Below are 16,693 nucleotides of genomic sequence, written 5' to 3' on the forward strand. Positions count from 1 at the left end.
ATATATTATTGGTATACAAGGATGATGATGATAATAATAATAATAATAATAATAATAATAATAATAATAATAATAATAATAATAATAATAATAATAATAAAAAATCACAACTTACTTTCAATAATATGGTAGAGAATGAATTCTTTTATGTCTTCTTCAATCAGACTCTCTAGGTCTTCAACGTTTGCAAAAGCGTCATCAGTTGGAGCTAATAACGTAAAATCGTCACCATGTATAATTGCTTTGGTGCTGTCAAATCGGTTTATAATACTCGCTAAGATTGAGAATCGGTCATCATTCATGATGACGTCGTAAACTGTTGAGTGTGGGGGGTCCAAAACCTGTTAATGCAAACGTTTTGCGTTATTAGTTTACAGGCATTTAAATAAAACTTTCTTGAAGCAAAAGCTAATTCAACTAATGAATAGTAATAAATAATAATAATACTAAATATGATAATGATATTGATAATAATAATAATAATAATAATAATAATAATAATAATAATAATAATAATAATAATAATAATAATAATAATTATTATTATTATTATTATTATTATTATTATAATTCAGCCAATTTAGTAGCCTACATTTCTTCATTGCTTTCCAAGTTATAAAAGCCTCTTAACATTGGGCTGAAAATCACCATGAATTGTGCACATATATTATATATATATATAAAATATTCTTCAACAGGTCGATACTTACTTTGTTCAGTGTATGCAGCACACCCTCATTTGTTTCACTTGATTTTACTATAACTGCACATGTCTGTTCCATCAATTGGATAGTATTATATAGCTGACAAAATAATTAGGTAAACATTGTATATGCACTTACTTTCGATTCATCATCAATTGAAAATAATGTCATTTAAATTTATAAATGTTGGATTAAATATGAACACATATTACACGAATAAAATAAAAAAAAATAAAAAAAAATATCTTTTTTGTTTTAAATTTGAAGATGCAACAAACACGAGCATGAGCGCTTCGCAATTGGCCCTTTTATATAGCCTACCTCTGGTAAGGAAACATTTTTGGCAAAATCTTCGGCCGAATAGCGCCCTCCTTTTATAACTTGCCTGGCTGTAATTTTATTGATATTTCCATTTGGTAGTTGCTGTAGCCATTCCTGGAAGTAAAGTATCAACATGTTTATTAAAGCATACAATACAATTCTATATCTTATAAATCGGATTTAAATTGGAAATTAACTGACCATCGTTTGATTGCTCTACCAACTGAGATATATAGCAAAGCTTGAATATTAATTGGTATTGCGTAATACGTAATTAATTGATAAATCATATAAAATCAATTGGGTAACGAAAACACACCCATAATGGTTTTACCTTTACAGCCCTTTCAGATGGTACTAGCATGGTGACATCAGTTGCCACTGTAGATTCACTTACACCAACGTGGTCATTTAAATAACCATGTATTCGCTCTGTATTATCTATAAAACAAAACAAAAAAACCGCTATTTGTAAATAATAGATATTTATATCAAAATTTAGAAATTATATATAAATATTGATGTTTATACATATTTACATAGACCTACATTTCCAATTTTAATTAAATGTGTTTACTACTAAGGTTTAAGATCAATTAAAATAAAATGAGCGTTCTTTGTATTGGTTTGAACGAAGTTCATAATTAAAATTAAAGTACTAACCGGTAACGCCGAAGGTGTTTGTATCCATATTTTGAAATAAACGAAGACATGACACTCTGACGTCTATTGGAAGTACTGCATCACAACACTTGAATATTTCAGCCGAAGAAGAGTTGACCTCAATCGTTCTAAACAAATCAACAACATTATTAGCACAAGCACTATGATAGGCCTATATCTAAACACTTTTAATGTTAAACACAGCAAGATCCTAAGCACATTAAGTGTAAGCCTAAACACGTTTAGCTGCAAACATGTCACTAAATCAAATTTTTTTCCTACAAATTATAGGCATTGACAGTATTGGCCCATTACAGTTTGCTCTCAGTTTAGGTATCAGTTATATTGATTGTAATATTTTGTAGTTTATATTATGAGTATACTTACGTTGCTTGGCTGTCAATTTTATAGGTGATGTTGCATTTGTACATCCTGAAACCAATGACAATATAGAATTATATACAGTATAAATTATTATTATAATCTTTAAAACGGTTTTTCCATGAACGCGTGATTCGAACCTCGAAATGTTAGTTGAACCACAACTGTGACAACAGCACGGCTCACTGATGATATGTGTTATAAATAAAACAACATTTCTATTGAGAACATTGATTATATACCAGGTAACAATTCTAAACCCAAATATAGTTACCGTTCGGTGTTAACTAAAAGGCTTCGACAGTTACATTGGTGCGCTTCTGAATGCTCACTTGAGAAGAGACTTCGATTTCTTTGGAGATCAAAACCATTTCCAAATGTATACTTGTTCACTTGACTGTCTACAGTTCCAGATAGGCCTACTGTTGAAATACCGGCTGTTGCACCAGATACACCCGAGCCAGACACACCTGATGTAGATGCACTTGGACCAGAAACACTTGTTCCAACGACACCTGCACCAGCAGAAGTTTTACGAGATGCACCAGCACCAGATACAATTGCACTAGATCCACCTGTGCTAATTCCAATTCCGTCATATATATTCATACACGCAAGAACATTATCTCTGGCTTCAGTGCAACATTGGTTTATACGGCTGTCAGTTGATATTGATAAAAACTGACTATAAATATATAAAATATAATGTTTGTTAAACTATGGCATAATACAATAGACAATAATTATTATGTTATGGAAAACATATACACCATTATATACTTACCTTTCTTCAACACCATCACCAGTTTTATAAACACAAGAATACGTGCTGTAATGTAAAATAAAAATATTTAGAAAAGTATTTTATTGGATACATAATGGCTGAGCACCAAGGTAATAAAACGTTCTTTATCCCTCACTATAAAAAAAATCCTAACATAATCAAGGTAAAAACACTCTTTATAGATTCTCTGAAAGAAATGTACTTATAAAGTAGATAAATAATACCTCCCCAATTATTGAACAATGTGAAAGTTGGAGGAACTGTAATGGAAGAATAAGTCAGCTAAGCCTAGCCCTATGTCAAATGTAGTTATTGTGTCTCACAAAACTAATATTTTTAAAGGCTTCATTTTATTTCATTTATTTATTTGACGATTAAAATAGAAAGCTCACGTCTGTTGATCAGTTATATCAGCTTGGCAAGTACACACTGTCGTCTGAAATGTGCCGACGAGTCCCATACCAGCTGCTGAAGTTTGTGGTTTGGTCAGTATGTTCAAACGATTCTCAGCACCAAGACCAATGCCTACACCACTTTTAGCATCAGCACTACTTCCAGCACTATGACTATCACCTAGGCCACTGGTGACACCGGTAGTAGGCCTACTTCCATCACCATGGCCAAAGTCTTCGCCACTTGGGACCCCTTTAAAAAGTGTATGGTTAAGAGTACAACTGTTATAAACAGACGTTTCTATGCAACCGTGATATATTTGTCAGATTTAATATGTTCTTAATATCAATCAATCTTCAATTTTAATTTATTAAGAGTAACTCTTTCTCATAGAACAATTCTGAAACAATTAAAGTAACAAACAGTAAAACTCACAAGAATCGAACGATGAAAAACAACTAATTCTGTCCTCGAAACTTGATAGAACATATTGCTCCCCGCAACACTGATTGATTTCAGTTGATGAACTTTTCTTAGTATAATTTCTATATAATGAGAATTAAAAACTGTCATTTTGAATGTCATTCACAAATATTTAGGCCAACACAATATCTATCATTTTCTGGAAACTACATGGTAAGTAACAGCATATTATGCTGTCGTTGAGTTGGTGGTCCTTTGTGTGAATACTTCCTTAAATTACGATGCAATTGATTATGGACATTTGACTGAGAATAAAATGTTAAATTGAATTATTAAATTAAACGGAATATAACATATTTTGTTTAAAAATATATAAACCACTGAAGCGGCAACTTTATGAATTACAATAGCCTAATTTTCAAATCCGGATATTGTGAGAGCGTGTTCACATTAATTTTACAGTAATTTTCATATTGTCGTAATTGTTAAGTTAACTTACTGTCTAGTAGTTGAAGATGCTGTAGAGAGCACACACTCATAATACCTACAAAACAATACAATTTATATATAAGCAAATATCAATAATAGAAATGCTTATACAAAAATAATATAATAAAAATAATATGACATTGAGATATTATGATAGCCTACAATGCCTATGTTTTCTCAGACGACAACAAATTCTCTCCAAAAGTACTAAAAACGGTGCGCTATTGAAACACAAGGACAGGCAGCGATGGGAATTGAACAGGGGATCTAGCGATCTCCATGGTTCAGCGCACACACAGTGGCTACCACCAGTTTTGCCGACTGAGCTAAGCTGCTCTCTGGTTTTACAATCTTAAATGAATAATACAGCTACGAAGGATTCTTTTTTTTCTGGATATTCTTACTGATTGTTCATGAATTCACAATTACATCTATAGGACATCTGGAACCCTACACCTACACCAGCACCAGCACCAGCCCCAGCAGAGCTTGTTCCAGATACAGTTCGTATGCCGTCTATCGGGCCAGAAGTCTCAGCAGCCCCTGAAATAGGATTAGGTATTGTATGACAGTGTTGTAATGACTCAGCATTGTAAATTGCTGCATACCGAAATAATGATAAAATAGTAGTAATTAGTAAAACAAAAATATATAAAAGTAATTTAATGACTTGAGACTTATTTGTTTTAGCTGGGGGAAGAGTAACCAATAATAAAGAGTTTTAGAAAGTAGGTAGGAAAATAAGAAGTGTTAATGGAGAAACAGCAAAACAATTTAATTATTTATTCTGAAAAATATGCAAATGTGAACGTGGCTGTTAAGGCACGGTAGCATTGAAAAAAATATACCTCAGCAAAATATTAATCAACTATTGATGATTGTGTGCAGACATATACCTGTGTGAGATTGGAAGCACTGTAGTTTCTCTTCATGAGACAGCGTTTGCTGTTGACAACACTTTAATATGTCATACGCGGTTGAATTAAAGAAACTGGTACTGCAAAATAAATATTTTAAACAATTTGTATAGCGGGTTTACATTGATGACGATCTTTTTGATAATTATTATAGGCCTACCTCTGTTAATGACATAATACAGTAGTAATTAATAAATATTACGATTGTTATTTGTATCATCATGACCATCGTATTGACCTTTGTCATTAATATCAACATCATAATCATCAGAAACAAATAATATATGCTTTCTTACTCTTCTTGGCCATCGACGTATCTGAAGAACTCGCACACATATATCCTATAGTAAAAGGGGGAAAATAAGATAGCTATGATAATATAAAATAATTATAATGATAATAATATCAATATAATTTTAATAACAATAGCAATAATTAACATTATATATATACTGTCTCTTATACACATCTAGATGTGTATAAGAGACAGGAATATAACATATTTTGTTTACACAACACCTGTTGCTGATGCCCCTCCAGTGCCTACTACACCACTTCTCCCTGACACACTACCTGTTGCCAATGCACCTCCAGTTCCTGACAAACCGCTTATGCCTAACACACCACCTGTTGCTGATGCATCTCCAGTCTTTGACACACCACCTGTTGCCGATGCACCTTCAGTCCCTGACACACCTTCAGTCCCTGACACACCACTACTCCCTGACGGACCACCTGTTGATGATGCACCACCTGTCCCGGACGCCTCGTCTGTTTCTGGCACACCATTTATTGAGGATGCATTACCTGAGCCTGACACTGGCACACTTTTAGTCACTGATACAACATTAGCTTCACCAGCTTGTCCATCAACTTGTTCGTGGATTGTAGAGTCATCTAAGCTATTGGTATGATCGCCACTGTATGTTAGTACAATTCTTGCTGGATCTATGTTTCCACCTAATTGCTCTAACACAATCAGAACAACAAAAAACAGATTTAACGCAATTATAAAGGTCTGTAAGCGACAAACAAAGGTAACATTTAGAACACAATAAAATGTTTGTATAAATTTCATATAATGGTAATAAATTTTTCTGGATTCATTGTGATGACAGTATTGACAAGGGGACGAAAGTGACAGTTATGAGGAATGAAAATAGACAGATTTATTATTATATAACATTAATTATATGTGAAACCATTCTAATTTTGAAGTTTATTGCGCAGTCTTGACAAGTTTGTGAACTGTGATCTTATAGTACTATTATCAACCCCGGTGGACCGAAATGTTTGTTATAATACTTAGAATATTTTTGTGACAGATTACTCGTTTACATGCGGGTATAACTTCTTTTTCTCCCAAACATTCAACCCGATCAGATTTATTATTATATAATATTAATTATATGTGAAACCATTCTAATTTTGAAGTTTATTGCGCAGTCTTGGCAAGCATTTGAACTGGGATCTTATTATAATCTTATAATAATATTTAACAACCCCAGTGCACGAGTGCACCAAAATGTTTGTCTTAATACCTTTAATATTTTTTGTGACAGATTACTCGTTTACCTGAAGGTATAAAATCTTCCTTTTCTCTCAAACATTCAACCCGATCATTAACTCCTTGTTCAGTGTACTCTATAGTGCTACAGCAGAATACTATGTCACTCGAAGATGAAGTTTTGGTAAAGTTGCTGCGGAATCAAAATACGAAAGTCATTTATTGGATTGGTTAAGCTTATTTAAACGCTGATATTAATGTGCAACTGTGTAATTGATTTTGTTATGATGACCATTATATTAAGTGAGAACATTATAGGCCTACTGTATTTTGCCTATAAAAAGGCACAACTATTAAGACTAAATTGCAATTATAAGTTGCTTTTCTAGGAATTATATACAGTAAATTTTACTTATATTGAATCATTACAAAATCATATTATATTATAGTTATATTGAACTTACTATTTAACCGTCCCGAAATCACTAAAAAATACACATTCGTAGTAATTCTCTCTGAAAATAATTGACACAAAAATAACAATGCAAGGTTCGTTTTCTATGCTGGCACTAGCTACACTATGTTCCGACATCATGCGTTTTATGCTTTACAGATTATAATACAAGAATAATAATGTGTACTACTGCCACTGCCACTGCCACTGCCACTACCACTACCACTACCACTACCACTACCACTACCACTACCACTACCACTACTACTACCACTACCACTACTACTACTACTACTACTACTACGACTACTACTAATAATAATAATAACAATAGTAATAGTAGTAGTAATAATAGTAGTAAACGATGATGATGATGATGATGATGATGATAAGAAAGACTTAGTTCTACTAATCAAATCATGCGCTTGGTTTAAGACTGTAGGCTGCGGCGCCACTGCGTTAACCAATTTACCACTCTACTATGATACACTTACCCTCCGAGCTGTTTTGGGTTGCAATCGCAAGTATACTGATCTATAAAATTCCTTGAAAATTGTGTGACAGAATTTCCTGCAAAATCATGTTAGAAAAAAAAAATATTTATTTGTATATTTTTTTTTGAATGGTAAAATAATTTGTTCCATGAAAATATTATTAATTCTAATAATAATATTGATATATCATATATATTCCTCTTGGTCTTTCACCTTTTTCACGTCTTTGAGCTTATATTTTTATATTATAGCTATGCATGTAGTTAAGTTTAGTTTACTGGAGGTCCTGACTTTTGTCATGGTTACTTTGTTACTTTGGGGCCCTTAAGTCACTTGTCTGAATAAATAAAATGAAACGTATTTGGTAATTATAGGCCTATGACAGAATACCTCATGATTTTAATGACACGAAATATCTTACCTCCATTAATCGGTGAAACAGTTGCATCTTCAAAATCTAAATAGAAAATGCAATAATAATGTACACATTGTTAAAAGTCCTTCGTATGTAAAAAAATGTATTATAGTTCGTTTTATTGTAGTTCGTAAAAATTTACATTGTTGTAATTTTTGTTACTATGAATTTCTTATTATTAATTTCATTGTTATTACCATTGGTATTATTGTTAATATTATGCACATTATTTACCTGTCTGGTTGCGCACCCATCTTAAGCATTCAACAGACTCCTTAAAATTTTTGTCTAAGCTACAGCATCTTTGAATCATAGGGTCTCTTGATACAACTTCGAATTCACTAAAAAGAAAATACGACATTAATATAGGATTACTTGATAGATTTTCTGGATAGAAGTAAAAATATAGAATGTTTGAATATTCCATTTAGTAGGCCCAGTTTAAAAATAGTTAGGGAAATGATTTAACAGTGACTTATTTTTTGTTTTTAATATTAAACATCAAATGATATAAAGCTATATAACAGACACCAAGCCCCAAATAACTCCAATACATTTATTAATAAATTAGTAGTTTTATTACAACTTACAGAAAGTCATTTTCTCCAAATTTGTATTCGCCTTTGAAACTGCATTTGTAGAATCTGCAAATAAAACATTCCAATTCAAATTCGTCAATGTGAACATATTCATCAATGTCACTGTATTCAGAACACCGTTGGAACTGTATGAAACTAAAAGATTTTCAATTGATCTTTAATTCTTTATTGTCTAGATATTGTGTGACGGACTAATGTAGCATTGCAACATGATCAGACAAAGTCGTCTTTATTCCAGAATTCAAGAACTAGGCCTACAGAAGTTGGAGAACTTACATATCGTTTGACTTGTATTCGTACGAGCATCCACATGCATATGGTGAATCCGTCGGTAGTTCCTTAGTATCTGTGACAATATTATGAAAAATAATGTTTACTACATAACTGCTCAGTAACAGTATGTGTACGATTCAAGTTAAGCACAGAATATATTTCCTCAAGTCCCCCCAAAAAACAAACAAAAATTGTATTTTGGACCAGTGAATTAACTGTTACAACCACACTTTTAATCCAAAGAATGAAATTAACGGCTAGCATAATTGTTAACTCATATCACCTATTATTTAAATGAATCAATGTACAGTTTTTTAACGTAGGATAGCGTTCCCAAGGTCCAATATTTATGTGATCAAATGCTTTCAAATTTCCCAAGAATTTTGACATAATAATACGTATATACCGATATGAACATATTTGGATACATAAATTTGAGGGTTTATTATTCAGCGTATTGGATTTTATATTATGTATAGCAATATGTATACTATTTATAATATTATGTTTTGGCAAGTAGAATACTAGCACAATATGACACGTGGAAAGCCTTGGGCTTAAATCAAAATTCGAAAAAAGAATCCAGCTTTTTTACCTGATCCATAATTAGCAGAATCCTTTGTCGATTCGTCCCTTAGGCATTCTAACGCTTGATTGAAGTTATATTTACCTACAGTACAGCAGTCAATGACGGTAGCACTCTCAGATATGGCAGAGTAAGCACTAATTGTAAGACAAAAGCACATGGAGTGGTAAAATCTTAATTTATGTCGTGAAATCAAATAGGTTTAGTGGGTGGATAGAGGGAAGAACAAACGCATTTTCTTTTTCGTTATTGATTGATAAATAATATATAATAATGTCATACATAACTATATTTATTACATAAAAATTTTTTTTGTTTTATTTGAGCAATATAAATTCCAAACACAAATTTTAATATTTCCTCTTGCAGTCAATATGCAGCATACCACGCGACAACAGGAGATTAGAGAAGTCATGAATGCCATTATTATCGTCATACCATGGTATGTAAAAATATAAACTTACCTGGAATTTCCTCATTTCGCTGTTGAAGGCATCGTAGTTTGCCGATTGGGGGCAGTGTTTCTTCTTCACAACAGAAGGCAATATTTGGATTTGTTGATTCAGCCTGTAGTGCACTAAATGCAATTTATTATATTTATTATTATGATTCTACACAGATGTGGAAGCGGTTTGCGAAGCCACCGCAATTCGGGCTCTCTTTATTGAGGACTCTTAAAGATCACTGTGTCTTTAGCAAGGCATTTTTACATAATAATAGTAATAATAATGATAATAATAATAATAATAATAATAATAATAATAATAATAATAATAATAATAATAAGAAAAAGAAGAAGAAGAAGGAGAAGGAGAAGGAAAAGAAGAAGGAGAAGGAGAAGGAGAAGGAGAAGGAGAAGGAGAAGGAGAAGGAGAAGAATAATAATAAGAAGAAGGTTTTACATACGTGTTAGCTTCGGTTGCATTACTAAAAAAGTCGCAGATAATTGACAATCTGTTGATATTGCCATAACATTCACAAGTAGTTACAATTGGACCAGTAGCTGGAATAAAAAAGCATGTGATTGTTCATAAACATGTTAATATCTACTATCAAAATTATACTACTAATATACATAAACTAGTACTACTCGACAAATCGACAAAATTAATCAAGAATAGAATAACGTTTAACAGGAATAGTAACAATAGAGGGGGCAATTAAGAGAACAATTATTCTTACCTATCGTAGGTGTCACTTGCTTTGACTCATCTGGTTGATTGATTTTTTCAGGGAATGGAGGCAGTTTCTCCGTAATGACCTCTGCAGCCGAAGCTGATGTTAAAGAAGGTCCAGCAGTTGTAGTAGACGGGCGAGTTACTAGAGGTGTAGCTCGAATTGGATAATTTTCTTCATTGTGTTTATCAGCTGAGCCTCCTTTAACAACTGGTTTTGCGACACCTATTTCTGTGCTTTCTAAGCTACTGTCTCCTCCAGTGATGCCTTCAGCATCTGGTTGTGCGTCACCTATATTATTTATAATAGTAACTCCTGATTCCTCTTTACTATTGTCTTCAATAGTGATACCTGCAACAAATGGTTGTGCGTCACCTACATTTCCGGCAACAATTTTGGTTTCTTCTTCACTAGTGTCTCGTCCACCGGAACCCGTAACAACACCGGAACCCGTAACAACTGGTCGTGGCTCACCTATATTTATTGCAGTGATATCGGTTTCTTCTCCGCTACTGTCTCCTCCGGTAGTACCTACAACAACTGGTTGTGGATCTCTTGTATTTGATGCCGTCATCTTGGTTTCTTCTTCGCTACTGTCTCCTCCGGTAGTACCCACAACAACTGGTTGTGGATCTCTTGTATTTGCTGCCGTCATCTTGGTTTCTTCTTCGCTAATGTCTCCTCCGGTAGTACCTTCAACCACAGTATCTACTGTTAACTTATTACCGGCACCGGCGGTACCAGTACTGTAGGAACCTACCAATCGTTGCCCAGTTTGTTCTTCGCTACTGTCCCCATTTGGATTCAATTCTTGCAGACGCTGATATTGTCCACTCTGATAATTCTGATTGTTGCCTCTTTCCTCTGAATCGTCATAATATATTTTTGGTGGTGAATTTAAAGTTTGTAATTTCTGTGCATTGTTTGTGCCTTTGCCCTTTTTTCTTCTCTGTTTACGACCCTTTTTCTTTTTTCGTTGCTTATTTTGAGCTGATGACGTTAAATGGTCTGCCTTCTCCATTTCCAGATGATACTCCAATTGACTGTTATAAACAGGTGAAGACACGTCTGTTTTAAAAAATAAAGTTCTTGAAAAGTTGAAGATGATATATCAAACACTTTTAGTTAATATAATAATCTTGAATTGTATGAACATTCTCTATGACGAGGAGATATATAAATAATATTATATTACACAGTAATTGAATGAAAGTAGGCCAGTGTGTTTTTTCTGTTATGGATATCAGATTCAGATTCAATTGTAATTGTCCAATATGCTTTCTTGGCCCGGTGGTGGCTCATCCACGTGATAGTGGGAGCTCGCGGGAGCTTGTGTCTGTGGTGCGGCATACTGACTTACAATGCAGGGCGACAGCCTTATCTGGTTTTTGTTTTTGTTTTATTCTTTTTTAAATTAAGTAATTTAAATCTATATATGCACACTTTGTATGTACAGGTGCATGTGTATGCATGTTTTAATGTATTTTTTTCTAGTTAAGTTGTTTGTTTTCATTTAAGTAATTTCTCTTGATTGACGCACCACTTGGGTGCCGCTGATGTAAATAGTGTCTGTACAGAGTCAATAAATTATTATTATTATTATTATTATTATTATTATTATTATTATTATTATTATTATTATTATTATCATCATCATGGAAATATCATTGAGTACATGTTAAGTCATTAAAATAAAAAAAAAATGTTTGTTCCATATAGATAAAATACATACATTAAAATGGCAACTGAAATACTTAAAAGAAACATTCCAAACAGACAGTAACAAGATACAATTATCATAATACATCAAGATATATAGTAATTTATAAAATACAGTATAATTTTGGTAATGTATCGTATGTAATATAACGTATAAAGTGAGTACTTTTGGCTAGTTCTCTAACTATCTGTTATGCAGTACTTTCGTTTGTAAATCAATAGATTTGAAGTTTGCATAGACTTACTTAGAGTAACCCCAACGACCTTATCCACTAATATTATTCTTTATTTTTTTTTAGTCAAAGTGTTATGTATTGAAAACGACGTTTATCAAAGGATTTTAAGACTAAAATGCCTACGCATAGGCCTAATGCATTTCCTTTGACTACAATGAAAATGAACATACTGTGTTAGGACTAATGTTTAAATTATTTAATGGGGATTGGATTTTTATTTGCAAAAATAGTTTAACATACAATTTTAAAAATTACAACAAACCGACTAGTGTATATCTATTATATTTATTTTCAGCCTTTTTAGCTTACAATTTTCATTGTATTGTGTCAAATTATGGAGTGACTTATTGGATTATAAAATGCTGTGTGCAATGCTGTCTATGAAGTTGACGAGTGCATGGAGTGAAGTGAATTTAGTTTAGGTCTAAAGAATGAATCATAGTTTCATATAATTATAAAGGGAAGCGAAATATTAAATCCAGTAATTTTTTTTTTATTAAGCTGTTATACATCCGTGTGGTTGCACCACAATACGAAATAGTAATACCAAGCTGAAACGACTCTGCCTACTGGTAATGTTAATAAATATGCAGAGATTAACAATAGCTAGTCGTAAAGTTTTAAAAGCTTAGAAATATACGTTAAATGCATGTATCTTTCTTTTATCTTAAATTTCTCAATTTTATTTGAATCGTAAAGTGTTACACGGCCTATAAAATGAGCATTATAGACCTAATAAGCGTTATCTAAATAAAAATAATTTTAAGTTTATTAAATGCAAAAAATAAATTGCTTATTTTAGCCTACCTCCATATTTTCTCCTGTAATTCACAGCAAAGTTTTCATCATCGTCATCGTCGTCCCTACGCGTCCTAGTAGGTGAAGCGAAGACAATCGGTAACCCTAAAAGTGCTAGGTAACATAAAACCCTCATTTTTGGTGCGTCTAAAAAATATAACAACTGATGTATGATGAGTGTATTTACAGCCAAAGTCTGCACGAAATTTGCGTTTAACTCCAGAGATTTCGTGTTGTACAGTAATGGACAAGTGACAGGCTAATAAAAGTTGATTCCGTTGTTCGTTGTTGGCGTTCTTTTTAAAACTAGGTTCCGGGTGTTCCACTTATATTTAACGTGTTTTTAATATACTGACGTAAGTGCATGGGTGTATCTCACGGGAAGTATGTCGACAGCCACAGAACTATATTTAATTAAATATTAACGATGACTTAAAGGTCACCCTAAATAATCTGACGAAGATTATTGTTTTGGTTATTCTTGTTGTCATTTATTTTCAAGGTTTTGTTTGTACGCAACGATGGAAATCGTGTTTAAAAGGCATCATAATAACAAAATAATTAACGAATATTGCATTGAAACAATTGCAATTGATTTATTGAAATTTCCCAAATATATATAAAAAAAATAAACCAAAACGACATCTGGCTACAGCCAGTGTATCAATTTTTTCATTTTATCCATCAGCTAGCTATTAGAGCAAGTTTCACCCCTCCCCAACTAAACTTGATTTAATATAAATACCGAGATTCTGTCTCCGGCGGGGTATAGTTTTTGTCTGCTATCTTGTGTTTATATTTCATATATAATAAACTTCTATTTTTCCATAGTCAACCGCTATAATATTTCTATCAAAATGTCATTTTACAAAGCCAATGGAATTATACTGAATATTATATTATCATCATTATTATCATTAAGCCCTAAATCTAATGGATTGGATTGGATTTATTCGGTGTAAACACCAAGGATAGCCCACGAAAGTCTAGAAGAAGACAACTTTCCAGTGGGGTCCTTCTGTTAACTTAGTTAAAATGTGTTAACTTAGTTCAATTTGTTAACTACCCTAAATGTACGAAACCAACTTCATATAGCAATCGACCACAAGGACAACATTTTTCATAATTATTTGAAAGAGAACATAATAATCCTTGAATTAAAATATATTTCCGATTCCAATTTCGTCACATTTTTTTTTTTATAATTCAATCTATTTTGATTGGTGATGACCGACGTTCGCACAAGGGATTTTACACTCGATGATTCACGCCAAAAAATGGGAAGGGAAATATTAATAATAGCAGTATTGTCTGATTGCTCACGTAAGCAAAATCACAACGTTCACATACATTTATTGACTTATATAAGTGTCTGCGTATTCAAAAACGTGCTTAAAGCTCCGTCCACACTATGACAAATAAAACATTATTTTACAACGGCTGTCAACAATAGAATATTCGGCTTTTTAAAAAAAATATAAGTAATGTAATTCTTCAGGAATGAACAATTCATATTCTCGAGGTTGGCTTCATTTATGTGTTGATGTGTTCCCTTTTTATGATGCCAACACGAGACCCACTCACAGATACAGCAGAATTTTGCATTATATTTATACACTATTTTTTTTACTCGTTTTTTTTTTATTTGAATAGATAATGAGTCACGGAAGATGACATTATCCTAGCACCGGAACTGCTGTCTCATGTTGTACATTAATCCATCACTATGAAGAATCTTTGGACGTGTTCTAGAACCATGGACATGTGTGTTACCTACATATTGCTGATTTATCGGGGAATAATACGGTCTCCAACAATATGATCACTATTCCTGTTCTTCTATAATATTATCTTATATATATAAAATATATATATGTATATATATATAATATATATATGTATATATATATATATGTAGGTACTATAAATATGTATATTGATATCGATATTGGTATTAGTATAAGGTAAAGACATATATACTATTCTTATTATCATTGTATTTATAAATCGTAGATAATTTCATTTGGTTTCAATGGAACAATACTTAAATAAAATTGCATTTTCAATAATAAATCTTACATGGTTAAAAAAAAAAACCCTATTATTATTATTATTATTATTATTATTATTATTATTATTATTATTATTATTATTATTATTATTATTAATACAATATTATATATTATAATATTGTATACAGTATGTACACTATTTTTGTAGATATTTATTTATATCTCGCCATAGATCAAGACGATTTTTAAATATAAAACATAGTAGCATTTTAGAAAAAGTGAAAAGTTTGTGTGACAATGTATGGAAATTATTGATATATTAAATATATCAATAATTTCCATACATTATTGATATATTAAATGTATGCATAACAGATAAATAAAGATATTAATGTTAATAAAGATAATAATAATGATAATAATAATAATATGCCTCATAATAATATATAATAATAATTTTTCTATGTTGACAATAGCTAGTCTATGATCCGACCTCATGCGTTTTATGCTTTTAAAGATTATAAAATAATAATAATAATAACAACAACAACAACAACAATAAAAATATAATAATAATAATAATAATAATGTATAATAATAATAATAATAATAATAATGTATAATAATAATAATAATAATAATAATAATAATAATAATAATAATAATAATAATAATAATAATAATAATAATAATAATTGATAATGACAAAATATGAAATATTTCGTTTTCGGAATACACAAAAATGTTTAGTCACATTCTACACTACCAAGATACTTAAACCGTATACGTTTAATACTTATTTAATAATATGGGTTATACAGGTTTACAACAATCAACCATCTGTCTGTGACGCCTTCACTGTCACGAGGTAGTTATGATAGTTATGATGCGAGCTCGTTATATTCTGACGTTCTGTTTTGCTTCTTGGAGGTAAGCCAACTATTTCTGGTTGTATTTTTTTTACGATAGATTAAGATTGCTTTACTGCTTGTTTCATTTTAAGTTGTTGTCAACGTGTGCCTTATTGATCTCTTAAGCCTGGTTTTCATAAAATCGCTACACGGCCGCTACAAGGTTTCACTGCCTTCGTAGCAGCTGTTCCCAACTGATTCGACCGACCAATCAGCATCGCCACTGCTGTCAGTGATATCGTGTAGAGATTTTATGGAAACCAGTCTTTGTATTTCAAGACTCTTAGTCACATGGTCAGACATTGTTCCTTGATTCTCATCCTCTATTACCCTTCAGCTTTGCCTTCCTTCGTTTCAGTTCATCTTTCTGGTTGAACTTCTTGACAGTCAAACGATGCATATGTTTAAGGGCCATAAGCGCAACGAAAATTACACTGT

General features: G+C 31.9%; 3 protein-coding genes across 3 annotated transcripts in view; all 3 read right to left on the minus strand.

Annotated features, from left to right (window-relative positions):
- Nucleotides 1-5,411, minus strand: part of LOC117122236 — a 7,222-nt gene extending 1,811 nt beyond the window's left edge. The window contains exons 1-14 of the mRNA XM_033267763.1: nucleotides 5,372-5,411; nucleotides 5,055-5,155; nucleotides 4,563-4,701; nucleotides 4,169-4,213; nucleotides 3,682-3,791; nucleotides 3,246-3,498; nucleotides 2,854-2,898; nucleotides 2,344-2,754; nucleotides 2,076-2,120; nucleotides 1,689-1,816; nucleotides 1,360-1,466; nucleotides 1,026-1,139; nucleotides 711-803; nucleotides 116-341 (exon numbers count right to left, since the gene is read on the minus strand). Coding sequence (XP_033123654.1) covers nucleotides 116-341; nucleotides 711-803; nucleotides 1,026-1,139; nucleotides 1,360-1,466; nucleotides 1,689-1,816; nucleotides 2,076-2,120; nucleotides 2,344-2,754; nucleotides 2,854-2,898; nucleotides 3,246-3,498; nucleotides 3,682-3,791; nucleotides 4,169-4,213; nucleotides 4,563-4,600 — 1,615 coding nt within the window. The 5' untranslated portion in view covers nucleotides 4,601-4,701; nucleotides 5,055-5,155; nucleotides 5,372-5,411. The remainder of the gene's footprint in view (nucleotides 1-115; nucleotides 342-710; nucleotides 804-1,025; nucleotides 1,140-1,359; nucleotides 1,467-1,688; nucleotides 1,817-2,075; nucleotides 2,121-2,343; nucleotides 2,755-2,853; nucleotides 2,899-3,245; nucleotides 3,499-3,681; nucleotides 3,792-4,168; nucleotides 4,214-4,562; nucleotides 4,702-5,054; nucleotides 5,156-5,371) is intronic.
- A 172-nt stretch (nucleotides 5,412-5,583) lies between these two features.
- Nucleotides 5,584-9,563, minus strand: LOC117122222 (spore germination protein 270-11-like). Its single transcript, XM_033267731.1, has 9 exons — nucleotides 9,413-9,563; nucleotides 8,821-8,890; nucleotides 8,536-8,589; nucleotides 8,180-8,286; nucleotides 7,952-7,987; nucleotides 7,531-7,606; nucleotides 7,047-7,097; nucleotides 6,651-6,775; nucleotides 5,584-6,044 (listed from the first exon to the last, which is right to left on the minus strand). The coding sequence occupies exons 1-9, from the start codon at nucleotides 9,561-9,563 to the stop codon at nucleotides 5,584-5,586; spliced, it is 1,131 nt and encodes a 376-aa protein (XP_033123622.1).
- A 55-nt stretch (nucleotides 9,564-9,618) lies between these two features.
- LOC117122255 lies at nucleotides 9,619-13,631 on the minus strand. Its single transcript, XM_033267790.1, has 4 exons — nucleotides 13,342-13,631; nucleotides 10,586-11,647; nucleotides 10,310-10,406; nucleotides 9,619-9,980 (listed from the first exon to the last, which is right to left on the minus strand). Exons 1-4 carry the CDS (start codon nucleotides 13,466-13,468, stop codon nucleotides 9,836-9,838), a joined length of 1,431 nt encoding a protein of 476 aa, XP_033123681.1. The 5' UTR covers nucleotides 13,469-13,631; the 3' UTR covers nucleotides 9,619-9,835.
- Between the last annotated feature and the right edge of the window lie 3,062 nt (nucleotides 13,632-16,693).

Source organism: Anneissia japonica, unplaced genomic scaffold, assembly GCF_011630105.1.
Source record: "Anneissia japonica isolate Jap-2015-1 unplaced genomic scaffold, ASM1163010v1 scaffold287708_len1499824_cov190, whole genome shotgun sequence".
In the NCBI taxonomy this organism is placed as follows: domain Eukaryota; kingdom Metazoa; phylum Echinodermata; class Crinoidea; order Comatulida; family Comatulidae; genus Anneissia; species Anneissia japonica.